At 39.9% G+C, this 17918-nt stretch overlaps 1 protein-coding gene across 3 annotated transcripts in view; it reads left to right on the top strand.

Moving 5' to 3' along the window:
* Positions 1-17918, top strand: part of luzp2 (leucine zipper protein 2) — a 409997-nt gene that overhangs the window by 353774 nt on the left and 38305 nt on the right. For all 3 annotated transcript variants that reach the window (XM_059976016.1, XM_059976014.1, XM_059976015.1), the window contains one exon: positions 7615-7725. In XM_059976016.1, the coding sequence (XP_059831999.1) occupies positions 7615-7725 (111 nt within the window). The remainder of the gene's footprint in view (positions 1-7614; positions 7726-17918) is intronic.

Genomic DNA, 17918 nt, shown 5'->3' with positions numbered 1-17918 from the left:
TGGAGCTGACTAGATTTACAACCTCCTGCAGCCTTTTTCGGTCCTGTGCAGTAGCCCCTCCATACCAGACAGTGATGCAGCCTGCCAGAATGCTCTCCATTGTCCAACTATAGAGGTTCTTGAGTGTATTTGTTGACATACCAAATCTCTTCAAACTCCTAATACAGTATAGCTGCTGTCTTGCCTTCTTTTTTTCCTATTCAGTCTTTTCTTATGACTCATAAATTTAATTTATATTGTACCCCTTAAAATTCTTTTAACAATGTATATCATTGTATGCATCAGTTCCATAGTATATGTAAAATACCTTCTTGGCAGTCAGAGACTTAAATAGTTCAAGTTTCCATGTATTATTTGTTTTATCGTGTTTCTGGCATTTGCCCAGAGCAAAATCTAAAAGGCACATTCAATTTAACTTTGGCTCATTGCTCTTTTGATAGTTCGTCTTTATTTAAACTTAACACACACAAACTTTCACCAGTTCTTTTACAAAGAATTCCAAACACTTATTCAGACATTAGCATTCCCATCCTGAACATTGAAGTGCTTACTGTTGATCAGGAACTCAAATGAACCTGCCACATTCTGCAGATGCTGTGGCTACATGAGAAGGTCAGACGCTAGGTGTCGTGTAACGAGTGACTCACAACCTGGAATCCCAATGTAGTAATCCTAATATAACTGGAATCCCCCAAAACATCAAAAATGATATTTCTCCTTGAAAATTTATCCTGCCTTTCTCATTAACCAATCACAAAGCCTCCTGGAACGATAATGCTTCATGACATAAGCTGCCCTGGCATTTAAGCAACTCCAAAAATGGTGTTTAAACCATTAAGATTATATTGAGACAAAGAGGTTGTCTCAATATAAACTTCGCAATAAGCCTGTCCTTTGTGATATAAATGTTTCAGTTAGGCATAAAAGCCATGACGGCTTCAGGAAGCTATTGTGAGTAGCTTTTGGGCCTTATTGACATCACATTTGCATATCTAAAGTGGAGTATTTAATGATTTACACTAGAGTGGTATTTTAGCTTAATTGATATGGCAAGCTATCATTTGTATGTTGCTGTCAACTGCTGACAAATTTTTATAATGGCAGGCCTGAAACGAGCTTTCTGCATATTGTACAGTTCAGATATGGGCACACAGAATCTGTGTAAGAATCTTAATCAATTTAACAAACAACTCACATCCAGCACTCTTTTGTATACTGCTTACGTTCAAGGCCAGAATATCAATCATTTAAGCAAGAATTAATAGATGGTTAATGTTTATTTGTTTATTAAAGATTACAGATATGAATAAACAATGAAGGCAGTTTATAACTTTGATAGTAAGTCCTTACCAAATTTAGTTGAGATGTTTAGATGTGAAAGGATGTGATAAATTCTACTGAGTTGAGGGCAAACTATTTCTTACGAAAATATGAGTACTGTTTCAGAATCAGAATCAGGCTTAATATCAATAGTATATGTCGTGAAATTTGTTAACTTTGCAGCAGCAGTACAATGGAATACATGATAAATGTAGAAAAAAACTGAATTACAGCAACTATATATTATGTAGTTAAGTTAAAATATGTAGTGCAAAATCAAAATCAGAATCAGGTTTATTATCACTGGCATGTGACGTGAAATTTGTTAACTTCAATGCAGTTCAATGCAATACATAATCTTACAGAGAGGAAAAATGAATAATAATAGTAAATAAAACTAATAATAATAATAAATAAACAAATAAGTAAATGTATTGAGGTAGTATTCAAGGGTTTAATGTCCATTTAGAAATCAGATGGCAGAGGGGAAGAAGTTGTTTCAGAATCACTGAGTGTGTGCCTTTAGGCTCCTGTCCATCCTTCCTGGCGGTAACAATGAAATGAGGGCATGTCCTGGGTGGTGGGAGTCCTTAATGATGGATACCACCTTGCTAAGGTACTGCTCCTTGAAGATGTCTTGGATACTACAGAGGCTAGTACGTATGATGGAGCTGACTCATTTTACAACTCTCTGAAACTTACTTAGATTCTATGCAATAGCTACCCCCATACCAGTTGGTGATGCAGCCAATCAGAATGCTCTCTACGGTATAAATGTGGAATTATTCTAGTGTTTTTGGTGACAAACCATATCTCCTTAAATTCCAAAGGAAATATAGCTGCTGGCTTACCTTCTTTATAGTTGTTTTTCCAGATAGTAAATTTTAAAAATTGTGCAATCACACATAATTATGTTGCCTAAACATTGTTGATACAGAACTTCTATTTAATTGGTTGAAACACCTTTCTATTACAACCATGCTACCATTGAAACAAATTACATTCACTTCAGTTAACCCAGCACTATTAATGATCACAGGCGTAGAGCTTGAAGCCATTCAAATCCAACATTTCAACTCTAACTGGACTTCATTGGATGTGAAGCAAATGGGAAGTATTTTAATCACAGTAATTAATATTCTGAATGAACCTTACAAAAGATTAACAAAAGTATATTTACAAGTGTTTCTGTTAATGCTTGTTAATAAGTACCAGAGCTTGGTGTTAAATTGTTATAGCCTGCAAAGATTATACCCATGCTCAACAATATTTTTTGACAATTAAATGATCATGGAGGCCTGAAGATGCAGGCCTGTAATTCCCACCATGCAGAATAAAATGAGGGGACAGTATGAGCGCAGATCTACAAAGAGCTGGGAATAGTCATTGTAACTAAAGAAGATTTAGAGAGAAAAAGGAGAATGCATAGTGAGAAAATGCCAAGAGTAAGTGGGGGGTATAACTAGTTCTTATTCAGGATTGAGACTGACTTGCTTTCAGGTTAGTTTTGAGTTTTCTGGAATGTGGCCACTGTAAGTCTGAAGATTCTTCCACTGAAAGGGTGCATTGGTGATTGGTTTTAGAGGCTGCACACTCACTCTATCAGCAACACATGAATTTTCCATGATCCCAACGAATAGTCTCTAAACTCATCTGTCATGGGAAGTGACTCTCAGGTGGAATGAGGAAAAGATGGAAGGATGAGCTTAGTGTCTTGGGAAAAAATGCAACAGCCCCACTAGCTCTTGGGAATCTTTGGCCCATAATTGCTCAAAGTTGAAAAGGAGCTTTAGTTTTATTAGAAGAACAATCTGTATGTAGTCAAGGATCTGACTAATTCACTGACTCAGTTGATTATACAGGAGGATACCTGATCAGGAAATCAATGGGAGTAACATCTAGACCGGCATCTAACTCCAGATACTGTTATCAGATACTCTTCATTTCAACACTGAACTCCAGTAGCTTCACCATTGACATTGTTGCAAATGCTGAACTGATAGCTTCTGTCTTTGGCATAAATTACATTCCCCTATCACTCATGTCTTTCCTTCCCCTATTCTCAAAGACTAACACATCCTATCTGACCTGGGACTACACGTATGACCCTATATGGCCAACAAAATGGAAATGACCAAAACTGATCTGTAATTTTACTCATCTCTGTTTCTATTCTGACTTATCCACTGATATCCACAACCAGGTCCTACTGGTTATTAGATTGATGAGTCCAAAGCCTCATTGGCTCAGGGATCTGTGCTGGGTCCTATGTTGCTTGTCATATACATTAATGATCTGGATGATGGGGTTGTAAATTGGATTAGTAAGTATGCAGATGATACTAAGATAGGAGGCATTGTGGATAATGAAGTAGGTTTTCAAAGCTTGCAGTGAGATTTAGGCCAGTTAGAAGAATCGGCTGAAAGATGGCAGATGAAATTTAATGCTGATAAGTGTGAGGTGCTACATTTTGGTAGGAATATTCAAAATAGGACATACATGGTAAATGGTAGGGCAATGAGGAATGCAGTAGAACAGAGTGATTTGGAATAATAGTGCATAGTTCCCTGAAGGTGGAATCTCATGTGGATAGGGTGGTGAAGAAAGCTTTTGGTATGCTGGCCTTTATAAATCAGAGCATTGAGTATAGGTGTTGAGATGTAATGTTAAAATTGTACAAGGCATTGGTGAGGCCAAATTTGTAGTATTGTGTACAGTTCTGGTCACCAAATTATAGGAAAGGTGTCAACAAAATAGGGGGAGTACAGAGGAGATTTACTGGAATGTTACCTGGGTTTCAGCACCTAAGTTACAGAGAAAGGTTGAACAAGTTAGGTCTTTATTCTTTGGAGTGTTGAAGGTTGAGGGGGGACTTGATAGAAGTATTTGAAATTATGAGGGGGATAGATAGAGTTGATGTGGATAGGTTTTTTTCCATTGAGAGTAGGGGAGATTCAAACAAGTGGACATGAGTTGAGAGTTAGGGGGCAAAAGTTTAAGGGTAACAGGAGGGTGAATTTCTTTACTCAGAGAGTGGTAGCTGTGTGGAACGAGCTTCCAGTAGAAGTGGTAGAGGCAGGTTCGGTATTGTCACTTAAAGTAAAATTGGATAGGTATATGGACAGGAAAGGAATGGAGGGTTATGGGCTGAGTGCAGGTAGGTGGGACTAGGTGAGAGTAAGCATTTGACATGGACTAGAAGGGCCGAGATGGCCTGTTTCCGTGCTGTAATTGTTATATGGTCATAAGGACAGATTCAGAGCTTACCTTGGTGTTTGGGGCTCAGGCCTTAGGTGACTGAGAAAGACTATAAAGAACCCATCCAACTCCAACCAGTAGCAAATCCTCCCAGAGCTGAAACCATTCATAACCTTGAACCTATCAAAACTTAACCTAATGTGCACCATCTCATTGGTGCTCACTGATCTACAACAAAATTTTAATCCAGCAATATCCTAGTTTTAAAATTCTTACTCTTACTTTTAAATTATTCATTTTCTCTGTAACCTCCTCTGACCCTACATTACTCTGAAATCTTTGCACTCCTCCAGTTTTGATCTCCGACACATTGTGATCCAACTACTATTGACTTCACCAGCCTGAAGGATTAGCTCTGGAACTCTCACCAATCGCTCAAACTTTCTTCCCATAATATGCTATTTTTAAACCTATCTCTATGACCAGGCACTTGATCATACCTTTCTATCGCCGTATATGGCTCACTGTCAAGTTTTGATGGATAAAATGCTGAAAAGTTGCTTGATATATTTCAAACTGAAGAAAGCATGATATAAATACAAGTTTTCAGTATTGTTGTTATTGTTCTTGAAATGAATGGTTCCCAGCTGACAGAATTGCTTCAGGAGCCTATCTAAGAAATGAAATAATTTCCTCCACAAAGGTATCTGAATATGTCATAATGAAAAATTACAGAAATTGCACTCAAATGAGTGCGATAAAAGAGTTCTTCAGGCATATAATTCAGTTCTAGTATATTGTATCTTTGAGAATGTCAGTGATCTGTTTGTTTGAATAGCTTCAATTTCCTCAGCCAAGAACAGCATGACCTAGAAACACTAAAATCATGAAATCACACTGTTAAGAATGAGCCCTTCATCCCACTACCTGTGATAAGTATCAAGCAACCATTCTACATTAATCCCCACTTTAATAACTACTACTTCACTCCCCCAGGTATCTACCACTCACCTATACAATGTGTACATTCACCCTATTGATGCACCTCATAATTTTATACGTCTCTATAAGACTACCCCTCGATTTCCTGTGACCCATTAGATGAAGTTCTAGCCTACCAGCCTACTCCTTTGGAAGGTGTGAGGAAATTGGAGCATCCAGGAGATACCAATACCATTAAAGAGGGAAAGTGAAAATATATATATATCAAACACAGTGAGCCAGGATTAAACTAGTTGCACAGCAGTACTGCATGAATAATTAAGTAGGCTGATGGCCTAGTGTTCAGCCAGTTATCAGATAAGTAACCATTAGCGATTTGGTTGGCTTGTTGGGTGGTGGAGGAGTGAGGGGATCCATAGAAAGCATCGCAATATGTCCATGGAGAGCAATAAGGAGGTTGCAGATTCAAAAATTGAATTAATCAAATTGTCACAGCGTAAATAGACTGTGATGGTGGGATTAAAACCTAGACAAACGTTTAACCAATTCCGCTCCAAGAAAGCATCCACCTCCTACAATGTTAATTATTGCCAAAATATTCTCCTCAGAGGATTGAAATTCATGTACAGTAGATACCAAGTAAACCTAGTGATAAGATTGATTATATCTGAAAACTTATAAGCACATGTGTGCATCCACTATAACAATTATAATAAGTATTCTTAATGTGCCTTAGTCTTGTTGAATTCCATCATCTATGTTCGTGTACAAGAATGAAAGTCTGCTTTGGGCTGTTATGCTTCATGGGATGTCTCTAGCTAGACAGAATGAGTTATTTGTAAAGCACAAACATTGCACATTAATATAGGAACATATCTTGTGCTCTTGATATTTGATAGAGTTTTCTTCCACATTACTCAAGATAGTTGCTCAGATGACTGTCAGCTTAGAAATATTTCTTTTGTTCTAATCCCAGCATTAAAATATAAAAACTGTTCTCTACAGTGCTCTGCATTTTATTATAAAAATAATTCTATTTCGGTATTTTGTGCCATAAACAATAAAATTTGATCATTGGCCATGATTTCTTAAATGAATAGTTTATAATGCATTAGCTACAAGGTCTGTTAAGATTTCCTACATAACTCTCATAAAAATGCTATTTCCATAGCTGTGACTTCCAACTAGTAAGTGACCCTTCTGAAGTTCCCTATTTCTTCTCTATCATTTCTTCACTGGTTTAAGGGAAAAAGGTTTGTTCTGATGTCTGTGCAGTCAAACAGCTAATTATATCTGTTAATAGAGTGAAAAAAATGTTCTTATGCCTAAAGGATAAATAAAATTATGCTTTTCCCTCTGTAGATTTAATTCTACTTTACCACCAGCCTAACAACTGTTCACATTAGAATGTGCTGATGAATATTGAATGCTTCTTCCCCAGTTTGGAGTACAATAACATAGCGGTTAGCATAACACCAGAACACATGACCCAGGTTCAATTCTGCTGCTATCTATAAGGAGTTTGTACATTCACCCCAGGACCTTCCTCTGTGTGCTAAGGTTGCCACCCCATTTCAAAGATGTACAGATTAAAGGTTCAAAGGTGCAAAGGTTGATTTTCTTGTCAAAGTAATACAACTTTGATATTTGTCTACTCCAAGGTAGCCATTAAGTGCAGAAAATCCATGGGTGTTGATCAAAGGAAAAACACCAACTCCTCTCCCCCAACCGGCACAAAAAAGAAAAGAAACAAAGCTCAAATATCACAAAAATCCCCCTCTCACCCGCAGCAAAAAAAAGCCACAAAAACAATCAACAATCTTCTACGCATAACAATCCCCAACCTCCTCATTCGCAGAAAAGAACAGTGACAGGAGCCCCAAATCCCCAACACACAAAATAATTAACAGATCACCTACTCGCCAATCAACTGCAAGAAAGAAAAACTGAAGGGCATCAATATTGATCACAGTCCAGTAATCACAAAAAAAATCTCAGAATATGGGAGACGTTTCTTTTACTGCACACAAGAAGAGCGAACTACAAGGGTTAGTGGGTAAATTGGTCATATGTGTAATTGAGCAGCGCAGACTCATTGAGCCAGAATGGCCTGTTACTGTGCTATATCTCAAAACAAAAATAAATTTCTTTCAGCTCCTGGATGTCTCCCAGACTGAAAATACCAACTTACAAAATAAAGGGCCGGTCCCCACTGAGGCCATGAAGAGCAATGATCAGGATTTAATGGACTGCAGTTTGCACAAGGTAAGCACAGCATAACTTGGATTAAGTATCAAGTAAACCTGCCAATGTAATTTAACATATGATATTTTAATGGGTTCCAACTTCTTAATTGTTCACCCAGAGAAAGAAAAAAAAACTAGGAGACCATTGTTTTGATTATTTCTGATGTTTTTTTTTTCTTCCCACCTCCATGCAATGGGAAAATTAAAGATTAGGGATTAGTCTATGGCAAGATAAACAAACTATATATAAATAGTGAAGAACTAAAATGAATAACATGCTTTCAGTATTTTTCTGAATTAATACCCAGCCTATTACCATATCTGTGACCTTTACAGAACCTTTAAATATCTACCCCGGGTGCAACAATATGGTATCTGTTTTTAAGATTTGACCTTTATCACAAACTATCATATTCGGAATAATTACTCTTACAACCAGGCAAATCGGTTCAGATTTTCTGGGAGATAAAGGTTATTACCAAATATCCTCATGAAATCCCCAAAGTTTGCATTTCATAATGAAAAGATTATTGCTTTTCACATTTCTCTTCACTGTTGTAAGATCATGTACAAGCAGATGCAGAAATGTCAGATAAATGTTATGAAACAACGATGTGACATGCATGTGCTTTTTGTTTTGCATTTTAAAACAATTATCAATTTTTACTTCAAGAGGCAAAAGAAAAATCACACATAACTCATAAACTCCAGAAGTTCTGCAGATGTTGGAAAACTTGAGCAACACACTCAAAATACCGGAGGAGCTCAGCAGATCAGACAGCATCTATAAAGAGGAATAAACATTTGATGTTTCAGACTGAGATGCTTCATCAGGACTGGTAAAGAAGGGGAAGAAGGCAGAATAAGAAAGTGGGGGAGGAGAAGGAGTACAAGCAGGCAGGTGATATATTATACTAGGTGAGGGTCAAGGTGAGTGTGTGGTGGAGGGGGGATGAAAAGTAGAGAAGCTGGGAAGTTATAATTTAAACCAGATGAGAGGGGAAAGTAATGTGTGGAGGGAGGGGGTGAAGTATAGAAGCTGGAAGATGATAGGTGGAAGAGCTAAAGGGCTGAAGAAGGAATCTGATACGAGAGGACAATGGATCATGGGAGCAAAGGAGGGAGAAGGGGCTTCAGAGGGAAGTTACGGGCAGATAAGCCTGAATGGAGAATGGAAAAAGAGAGAAGGGAGAGGAGAAAAAATTACTGTAAGTTAGAGAAATTGATGATCACGCCATCAAGTGGGAGACTACCCAGAAGGAATATGAGGTGTTCCTCCTCCAACTTGAGAGTGGCCTCATTGTGGTAGTAGAGAAGACCATGGGCACATGTCGGAAAGGTATCAGAAAGTCAAATTGAAATGAGCGGCCAGTAGGAAATACAGCCCCTTGTGGAAGACAGAGTGGTCCTCACGACCTATGTCTGGTCTCATTGATGTAGAAGAGGCTATACCAAGAGTACTGAATTCAGTAGATGACCCTGACAGACTCTCAGGTGAAGTGTCACCTCACCTGGAAGGACTGTTTGGCGACCTGAATGTTGGAGAGCGAGGAGGTGTAGGGGAAAATATAGCACTTGTCCTGCTTACTCGGGTAAGTGCAGGATGGAGATCAGTGGACAAGGAAATCATGTAGGGAATGGTCCCTGTGCAAACCGAAGAATGGGGGATGAGATATGTTTAGTAGTAGTGAGTCTTTTTAGATGATGAAAGTTATGAAGAAAATCATATGTACCTCCTGCTTTATGGGGGGGGGGGGGAAGTTCCATTGCTAGAAAATAGTCCACATGATCCAGATTGAAATTTTCCATAACGTGAAGCCATGTCATTTTTACATGGATCAGGAATGTGAGTTGAAGATAAATACTTATTTCCATTTTTTCATATCCTCTGGATTGATTAAGGCATGACTGAGTACATGTGTGGACATCAGCGAGTTAGACTGGTGGGAAGAATTTAAAAGGAGAGCATATTTTCTTCAGCAGTTTGATCAAGGCACAACTGAGCAGGTGTGTGGACACCAGCGAGTTAGAGCAACGGGCAGAATTTAAAACGAAGACAGCTTTATAGAGCAGGCAACAGAGTAGAGGGAGTTAAGAGTAGGAGGGCTTTGGATCAACAGAGCTTCAACAATAATACGTGGAGGTGAAGTAAGTTGCCTGTGAAGAATAGGATTAGGAAGTATGTCTGCGAGGCTGGTGTTCTGTATTGGGTGTCAGATGTGGGATGTCTGGGAGACTCCCAGCCTCCTGGAGGGCTTTGCCTGCACCAGGTGCGTCGAGCTGCAGCTCCTTAGGGACCAGGTTATGGAACTGGAGATACAGCTCGATGACCTTCTAGAGATACAGCTATAGGCAAGTAGTCACACCAGGGCTTCAGGAGACAGATAAGAGGGTAACAGTCAGGAGAAGGAACAGCAAAAGTCAGATACTAGAGAGTAACCCTGTGGCTGCCCCTTTACCAATAAGTATTCCTGTTTGAGTGCTGCGGGGGGGGGGGGGGGGGGTGGGGGTCAGCCTACTTGGGGGAATCAACAGTGGCCATGTCTTTGGCACAGAGTTTGGCCCCGTGGCTCAGAAGGTAGGGAAAGGAAGAGGATAGCAGCAGTGATAGGAGACTATAGTTAGCGGTCAGACAGGCATTCTGTGGAGGCAGGAAAGAAACAGGTAATAATTTGTCTCCCAGGTGCCAGAGTCTGGGATGTTTCTGATCGTGTCCACGATATCCTGAAATGGGAAGGTGAACAGCCAAAGGCCGTACTACATATTGGTACCAACAACATAGGTAGGAAAAGGGAGGAGGACCTGAAAACAGACTACAGGGAATTAGGAAAGAAGCTGAGAAGCAGGACCACAAGGATAGTAATCTCAGGATTACTGCCTGTGACATGCTGCAGTAAGTATAGGAATAGAGTGAGCTGGAGGATAAATGCATGGCTGAGGGATTGGAGCAAGGGGCAGGGATTCAGATTTCTGGATCATTGGGACCTCTTCTGGGGCAGACATGACCTGTACTATAAGGATGGGTTGCACTTAAATCTGAGGAGGACCAATATCCTGGCAGGGAGGTTTGCTAAGGCTATTGGGGAGAGTTTAAACTAGAATTGCTGGGGGGGTGGGAACTGATCTGAAGAAACAGAGGAAGGGGCAGTTGGCTCACAAATAGAGAAAGCTTGGAGACAGTGCGAGAGGGAGTATAGGCAGATGATAGAGAAGGGATAAGCTCAGATGGATGGTTTGAGATGTGTCTATTTTAATGCAAGGAATATCATAAACAAAGTGGATGAACTTAGAGCATAGATCAGTACTTGGAGCTATGATGTTGTGGTCATTACAGAGACTTGGATGGCTCAATGGCAGGAATGGTTACTTCAAGTGCCAGGTTTTACATGTTTCAGAAAGGACAGGGAGGGAGGCAAAAGAATTGGGAGCGCTGCACTGTCACGGCTGCAGAAAAGGAGCAAGTCATGGAGGGATTGTCTCTGTGGATGGGAGTTAGAAACAGGAAGGGGTCAATAACTCTACTAGATGTTTTTTATAGACCACCTAATAGTAACAAGGACATGAAGGAGTAGATAGGGAGACAGAGTCTGGAATGGTGCAATAACAGAGTTGTTGTGATGGGAGATTTTAACTTCCCCCATATTGATTGGCATCTCCCTAGAGTGAGAGGTTTAGATGGGGTAACATTGTTATGTGTGTTCAGGAAGGTTTCTTGACATAATATGTAGATAAACGTACAAGAAGAGAAGCTGTACTTGATTTGGTATTGGGAAATGTACCTGGTCAGGTGTCAGATCTTTCAGTAGGAGAGCATTTTGGAGATAGTAATCACAATTCTATCTCCTTTACCATAGCATTGGAGAGGGATAGAAACAGACAAGTAAGGAAATTGTTTAAATGGAGTAAGGGGAAATATGAAGCTATCAGGCAGGAATTTGGAAGCATAAATTGGGAACAAATGTTCTCAGGGAAATGTACGGAAGAAATGTGGCAAATGTTCAGGGGATATTTATGTGGCGTTCTGCATAGGTACGTTCCAATGAGTCGGGGAAAGGATGGTAGGGTACAGGAACCATGGTGTACAAAGGCTGTTGTAAATCTACTCAAGAAGAAAAGAAGAGCTTACAAAAGGCTCAAAAAATTAGGTAATGATAGAAAAACAGATAATGATCTAGAAAAATTATAAGGCGAGCAAGAAGGAGCTTAAGAATGACATTAGGAGACACAGAAGGGGCTGTGAGGAGGGTTTGGCAAGCAGGATTAAAGAAAACCCCAAGGCATTCTACAAGTATGTGAGGAGCAAGAGGGTAAGATGTGAGAGAATAGGACCAATCAAGTGTGACATGTTCAGCATAACATTGTGGGCTGAAGGGCCTGTACTGTGCTGTAGGTTTTCCACGTTTCTATATAATTTTCATGAGAGTAAATTTTACTTCATATCTCAAGTTGGGCAGTAATTTGTGTAAGAGTGAAGTTCCATTACATGTATGACATCACCTCAATACTAAACTGATTCCACAACCTGTGATCTCAATTTCAAGGACTCCATCATTTAAGTTCTGAGTATCATTTATTTATTGATTGATTAGTCTTTCTTCCTTTTTAATTTGCACTATTTGTCTTCTTCTGCACATTGATTGTCAGTCTTTGTTAGTATGGTATCTTTTCATTGATTCTATTGTATTGCATAGTTCTACCTTGAATATCTGCAAGAAAAGGAATCATCAGGTAGTTTTTGGTGACATACATGTACTTCAATAATAAATTTATTCTGAACTTTGAACTTGGAACCATGGTACGGGGGTCACCTATATTGAATAAAAATGTAGTTTGGTACACCTTTATTTGGAGATATTTTAATTCACTTATCAAACAATTTAATATTTTTTTTCAAATCTGGAGAATGATGTACAGCTGGCCATCCCATAGAAGCATCCTGACCCTGCATCATTCAATATGATCACAGACAATCAGTCAAATTCACTGCCTTGCTCCAGCCTTCTCTCCATGTGCCTGATTAATCCTGACCTGAATAAAGAATATCAGCTGCTTCTGGAATGTAGGTTGTAACTTGACTTCAACTGGTTTCTTTGATAAAGAATTCCATCAGCTCAACACACTGTCAGAGAATAAATTTCGTCCTTATTGCAGTCTTAAATGTCTTTCCCCTTATCTGTACTCAGTGGTCCTTGGTTCTGGGATTCCTGGCCATATAGAACACCTAATCTCTAGCCATTTTGTCCATGTCTGGAGATTTTGTTCAACTTCTGTGAGATTCCCTCAATCTTCTAAAATATAGAGAGCATATGTCTAATTGACTAGCACTTGCTTCATGTTTGTCCTGCTCCAGCCTAGGAATCAGTCTCAGCAACTTCTCCAGAGCAGAAAGATATATACTCAAATACTGAGATCAAAACTTCACATAATACTCAAGGTGTACCCTCAGAAAAGCTCTTTATTTGCAAAATGACATTCCTGCTCCTACATACTTAGTTTAAATGGGCACCTACCAACAGTTGTGGACTTTATCCTAAACATACTCTGGGATTCACAAATGGTTTGGAAGGAACCTACTATTGGCTGAGTTATGTAGTTTCTACTGAATGGTTTAGTTTTATTTTAAATCTGATTGATGTTTAAGTTTAATTCCTGAGACTATCATCCATTTGTTGTTGAACATATCACAGAGTCCACAAAGGTGGTCAAATCTAAGGTCTGGAGGTCAGATGGGACTGCCTGCCTGCTCTAAAAGTGCCCTTCCAATGAACTAATAACTGGCATAAGCCCTCACTCACATAACAATGTCACAGACACCACAAAAAAGTAAAGAAAGGTTTACTTATTTCTTTCATTTTTATGAATTTCTAGCATTTTTCGTTTTTTTTTATTTTCATGTTTTTATACACGTAAAGTCAACTTGAATAGTTTTAACAAACAAGAGAAAATCTGCAGACACTGGAAATTAAAGTAATACACCACAAAATGCTGGATTAATTCAGCATGCCAGGCAATATCGTTAGAAAAGAGTAAACAGTTGACGTTTCAGTCCTGATCAAGAGGTTTGGCGTGAAACATTGCCTGTTTACTTGTTTCCATAGATGCTGCTTGGCCCGCTGAGATGAACAGTTTTAATTTTCTTTCTGACTCTTAGAACCATTATGGTGAGTGCCAAAAGTCTTTGATGGCATTGAGTTCTCAACGGCCATTGGACAGGGTCTTAGCATCCAACATGTGGATATTCACAGCCTGAAACTGACTGTGAAACTCTCAGGTGCCGAGAACTAGCTCAAGGAATACAATAGAAACATAGAAAACCTACAGCACAATACAGGCTGGTCGGCCCACAGGGTTGTGCTGAACATGCCCCTACCCTAGAAATTACTAGGCTTACTTACAGCCCTTTATTTTTCTAAGCTCCATGTACCTATCCAAAAGTCTCTTAAAAGACCCTGTTGTATCCACCTGCACCATCATCTCTGGCAGCCCATTCCATGCACTCACCACTGAGTAAAAAACTTACCCCTGACATCTCCTCTGTACCTACTCCCCAGCACTTTAAACATGTGTCCTCCTGTGGCAGCCATTTCAGCCCTGGGAAAAAGCCTCTGACTATTCACATGATTAATGCCTCTCATTATCTTATACATCTCTATCAGGTCACCTCTCATCCTCCATCGCTCCAAGGAGAAAAGGCCAAGTTCACTCAACCTATTCCCATAAGGCATGCTCCCCAATCCAGGCAACATCCTTGTAAATCTCCTCTGCACCCTTCCTATGGCTTCCACATCCTTCCTGTAGTGAGGTGACCAGAACCGAGCACAGTACTCCGTGGGGTCTGACCAGTGTTTTATATAGCTGCAACATTACTTCTCAGCTCCTAAATTCAATTCCATGATTGATGAAGACCAATACACCGTACACCTTCTTAACCACAGGGTCAACCTGTGCAGCTGCTTTGAGCATCCTATGGACTTGGACCTCAAGATCCTTCTGATCCTCCACACTGCCAAGAGTCTTACCATTAATTCTATATTCTGCCATCATATTTGACCTATCAACATGAACTATTTCACACTTATCTGGGTTGAACTCCATCTGCCACTTCTCAGCCCAGTTTTGCATCCTATCAATGTCCCGCTGTAATCTTTGACAGCCCTCCTCACTATCCACAACACCCCCAACATTTGTGTCATCAAGAAACTAACTAACCCATCCCTCCAATTCCTCATCCAGGTCATTTATAAAAATCATGAAGAGTAGGGGTCCCAGAACAGGTCTCTGAGTCACACCACTGGTGACTGACCTCCATGCAGAACATGACCCATCTACAACCACTCTTTGCCTTCTGTGGGCAAGCCAGTTCTGGATCCACAAAGCAATGTCCCATTGGATTCCATGCCTCTTTACTTTCTCAATAAGCCTTGCATGGGGTACCTTATCAAATGCCTTGCTGAAATCCATATACACTACATCTATGGTTCTACCTTCATCGATGTGTTAGTCACATCCTCAAAAATTCATCAGGCTCATAAGACATGAGCTACCCTTGACAAAGCCCTGCTGACTACTCCTAATCATATTATACATCTCCTAATGTTCATAAATTCTGCCTCTCAGGATCTTTTCCATCAACTTACCAACCACTGAGATTAGACTCACTGGTCTATAATTTCCTGGGCTATCTCTACTCCATTTCTTGAATAAAGGAACAACATTCGTAACCTTCCAATCCTCTGGAACCTCTCCCGACCCATTGATGATGCAAAGATCATCACCAGAGACTCACCAATCTCCTTCCTCACCTCCCACAGTAGCCTGGGATACTTCTCATTCGGTCCCGGCAATTTTTCCAACTTGATGCTTTCCAAAAGCTACAGCACATCCTCTTTCTTAATATCTACATGCTCAAGCTTTGGATCAAATAGATCTAAAAAAAAGATCTGTTCAAATGGACAGGTGCCATGGGTGAAGAGTTTAGATAGTAGACAGAATCTAGGGCAACCTATCTATTCAGTCAGACTAATAAATCACTTTCATCTGACAAAGAACAGTAAGTGGCCTGCATAGTACAAATCTTGGGGACTGACTACTCTAACTCAATTACAGGATCTACCTAAGGCAACATGAAAATGACATACTGTTCAATAGGTTTTGATGATGTGATCGGCATGCTACTACTTTACATTTGTAAATATTGCACAGAGAAATGTCTATTGCCTTAAAGCAATTAGCATAATATAGTAGCCCTAAATAATAGAATCTCCCTTGCAGGCAAAATTTTCATGTCCCCTCATATATAGTCAACATTAAATGACAAGAAAATAAAATGGCTGGCTGTTTTTCTGCTTGACAGTCATATGAAATAGGAATGATAAAATGTAGGTTGAGTACAAAATGATGTTATGCAAAATCAGTAACATTTCGAGGTTTAGGAATGAGAATTGGACTATAAAATGGGGATGTTGCAATAAGACAACAGAGAGCCCACTGAAATTGACTCATAAATATGAGCATTGCTTCATTTTAGAGTGTGTCTGCATCGGTGTGTGCGTGTGTAGGGACAGAAGATCATCACGGATGCTGGAAAGTCATGCTCCGAGGCAATGAAATCACATTGAGAGCTGGGAGAAACAGCACAAATGCAAATGCACTGTGCCGTGAAAAGAAATGTGAAATAGAAATATCATATGATGTAAAGGAATAATTGTAAATGGTGAAATTTGTAAAAATCAAGAACTGTAAACCAGAGAGATGTTTTGTAGATTGCTTCTTGTATGTGAGCTAGCTTAATGGAATTCTCAGCTTATAATGCAAATATTCCAAGTCAATGGCCTCCTCTACTGCCACAATAAGGCAGCACTAAAGTTGGGGAAGCAATACCTTATAAGTTAACACATTTCATGACACATGCCGTTAATAATAAATCTGATTCTGATTCTGGTATTTTGTCTGAGTAGCTTGCAACACAAAGGAAATGTGTTTCAAGTTAGAGTTGATTTCTCTAACTTCTGATAGTTTCTCTACCCCTTCTTCCTTCTCACTTTTCTCATTACCCATTCTGTCTCCCATCTTACCCATTCTCTTCTTGTCATCTGCTTATCACCCCCTCCTCCTTCGTTTTCTCCCATGGCCCATGGACCTCTTCTGTAGGCTTCCTTCTTCTTCTTCTTCTTCAGCATTTTACCTCTTCCAGCTTCTTACTTCCTGCCCCTCCCCTAGCCACTATCCTTGCCCCTCACCTAGTTTCACCCATCATCTTCAAACTTGTACTCTTTCCTTTCCATCCCTGCTCCTCTTCATCTTGTTTTGGCTTCTTCGCCCTTCCTTGCAAGTTCTGATGAAGCTCCTTGGCCTGAAAAGGCAAATGCTTACTACTTTCCACAGTTACTGCTTGATCTGCTTAGTTCCTTCAGCCCATTGCAGGACACTTTGCTCCCACATGACTGCACAACCAAACCTGCAAGTAGTCACATTTTCAAGTTTGCCACTGACATGACAGTAGTGGGGTTCATCACCAACAACAATGTTTGCAGAGTGCACATGGAAGAGCTGAAGGCCTGGTGACAGACAAAGAACCTTGTCCTCAGCATTCAGGAGAATTTGCACCACTCACACCCTTCTTTACATCGACGGCACAACAGTGGAATTTACGAACGATTTCAAACTCCTGGGAATGCACATCTCACACAACCTTGCATGGCCCCAGAACACATTCTGCACATTCAGGAAGGCTCACCAGTGTCTCTATTTTCTGAAGAGGATTAAGAGAACTGGATCACGTTATTCTACAGGTGAACATTAGAGAGCACCTTAACAAGCTACATCATTGCATGGTACGAAAACTGCATTGTGACAGGAAAGCTCTACAATGGGTAGTTAATACTGTCCAATGCATCAACACCAGCCTATAGACCATCAAGAACACATATACAGAAAAGCGCTGGAGAAGGGCGAGTAACATCATAAAGGAACCACCCACTCTGCGCATGGAGCATCTGTCTCACTGTGTCAGATCCGGAGTAACAATTATTTTGTTCTCCTTTACACTTGCACTCTGGAAATGGCATTAAACAATTTTGGGTCTTGAATCCGGTAATTTGCTCTGGATGTCCAGTATTTTGCAGAATCTCTTGTGTTTAAGATGCTCTAAATCTTTTCCAGTAGGCATCACACAGTCCCAGACAAGGAAATTGAAGGCTCCCTCTATTATCT

The sequence above is a fragment of the Hypanus sabinus genome, chromosome 7, assembly GCF_030144855.1.
Source record: "Hypanus sabinus isolate sHypSab1 chromosome 7, sHypSab1.hap1, whole genome shotgun sequence".
In the NCBI taxonomy this organism is placed as follows: domain Eukaryota; kingdom Metazoa; phylum Chordata; class Chondrichthyes; order Myliobatiformes; family Dasyatidae; genus Hypanus; species Hypanus sabinus.
This window is presented reverse-complemented; position numbering and strand designations above follow the sequence as displayed.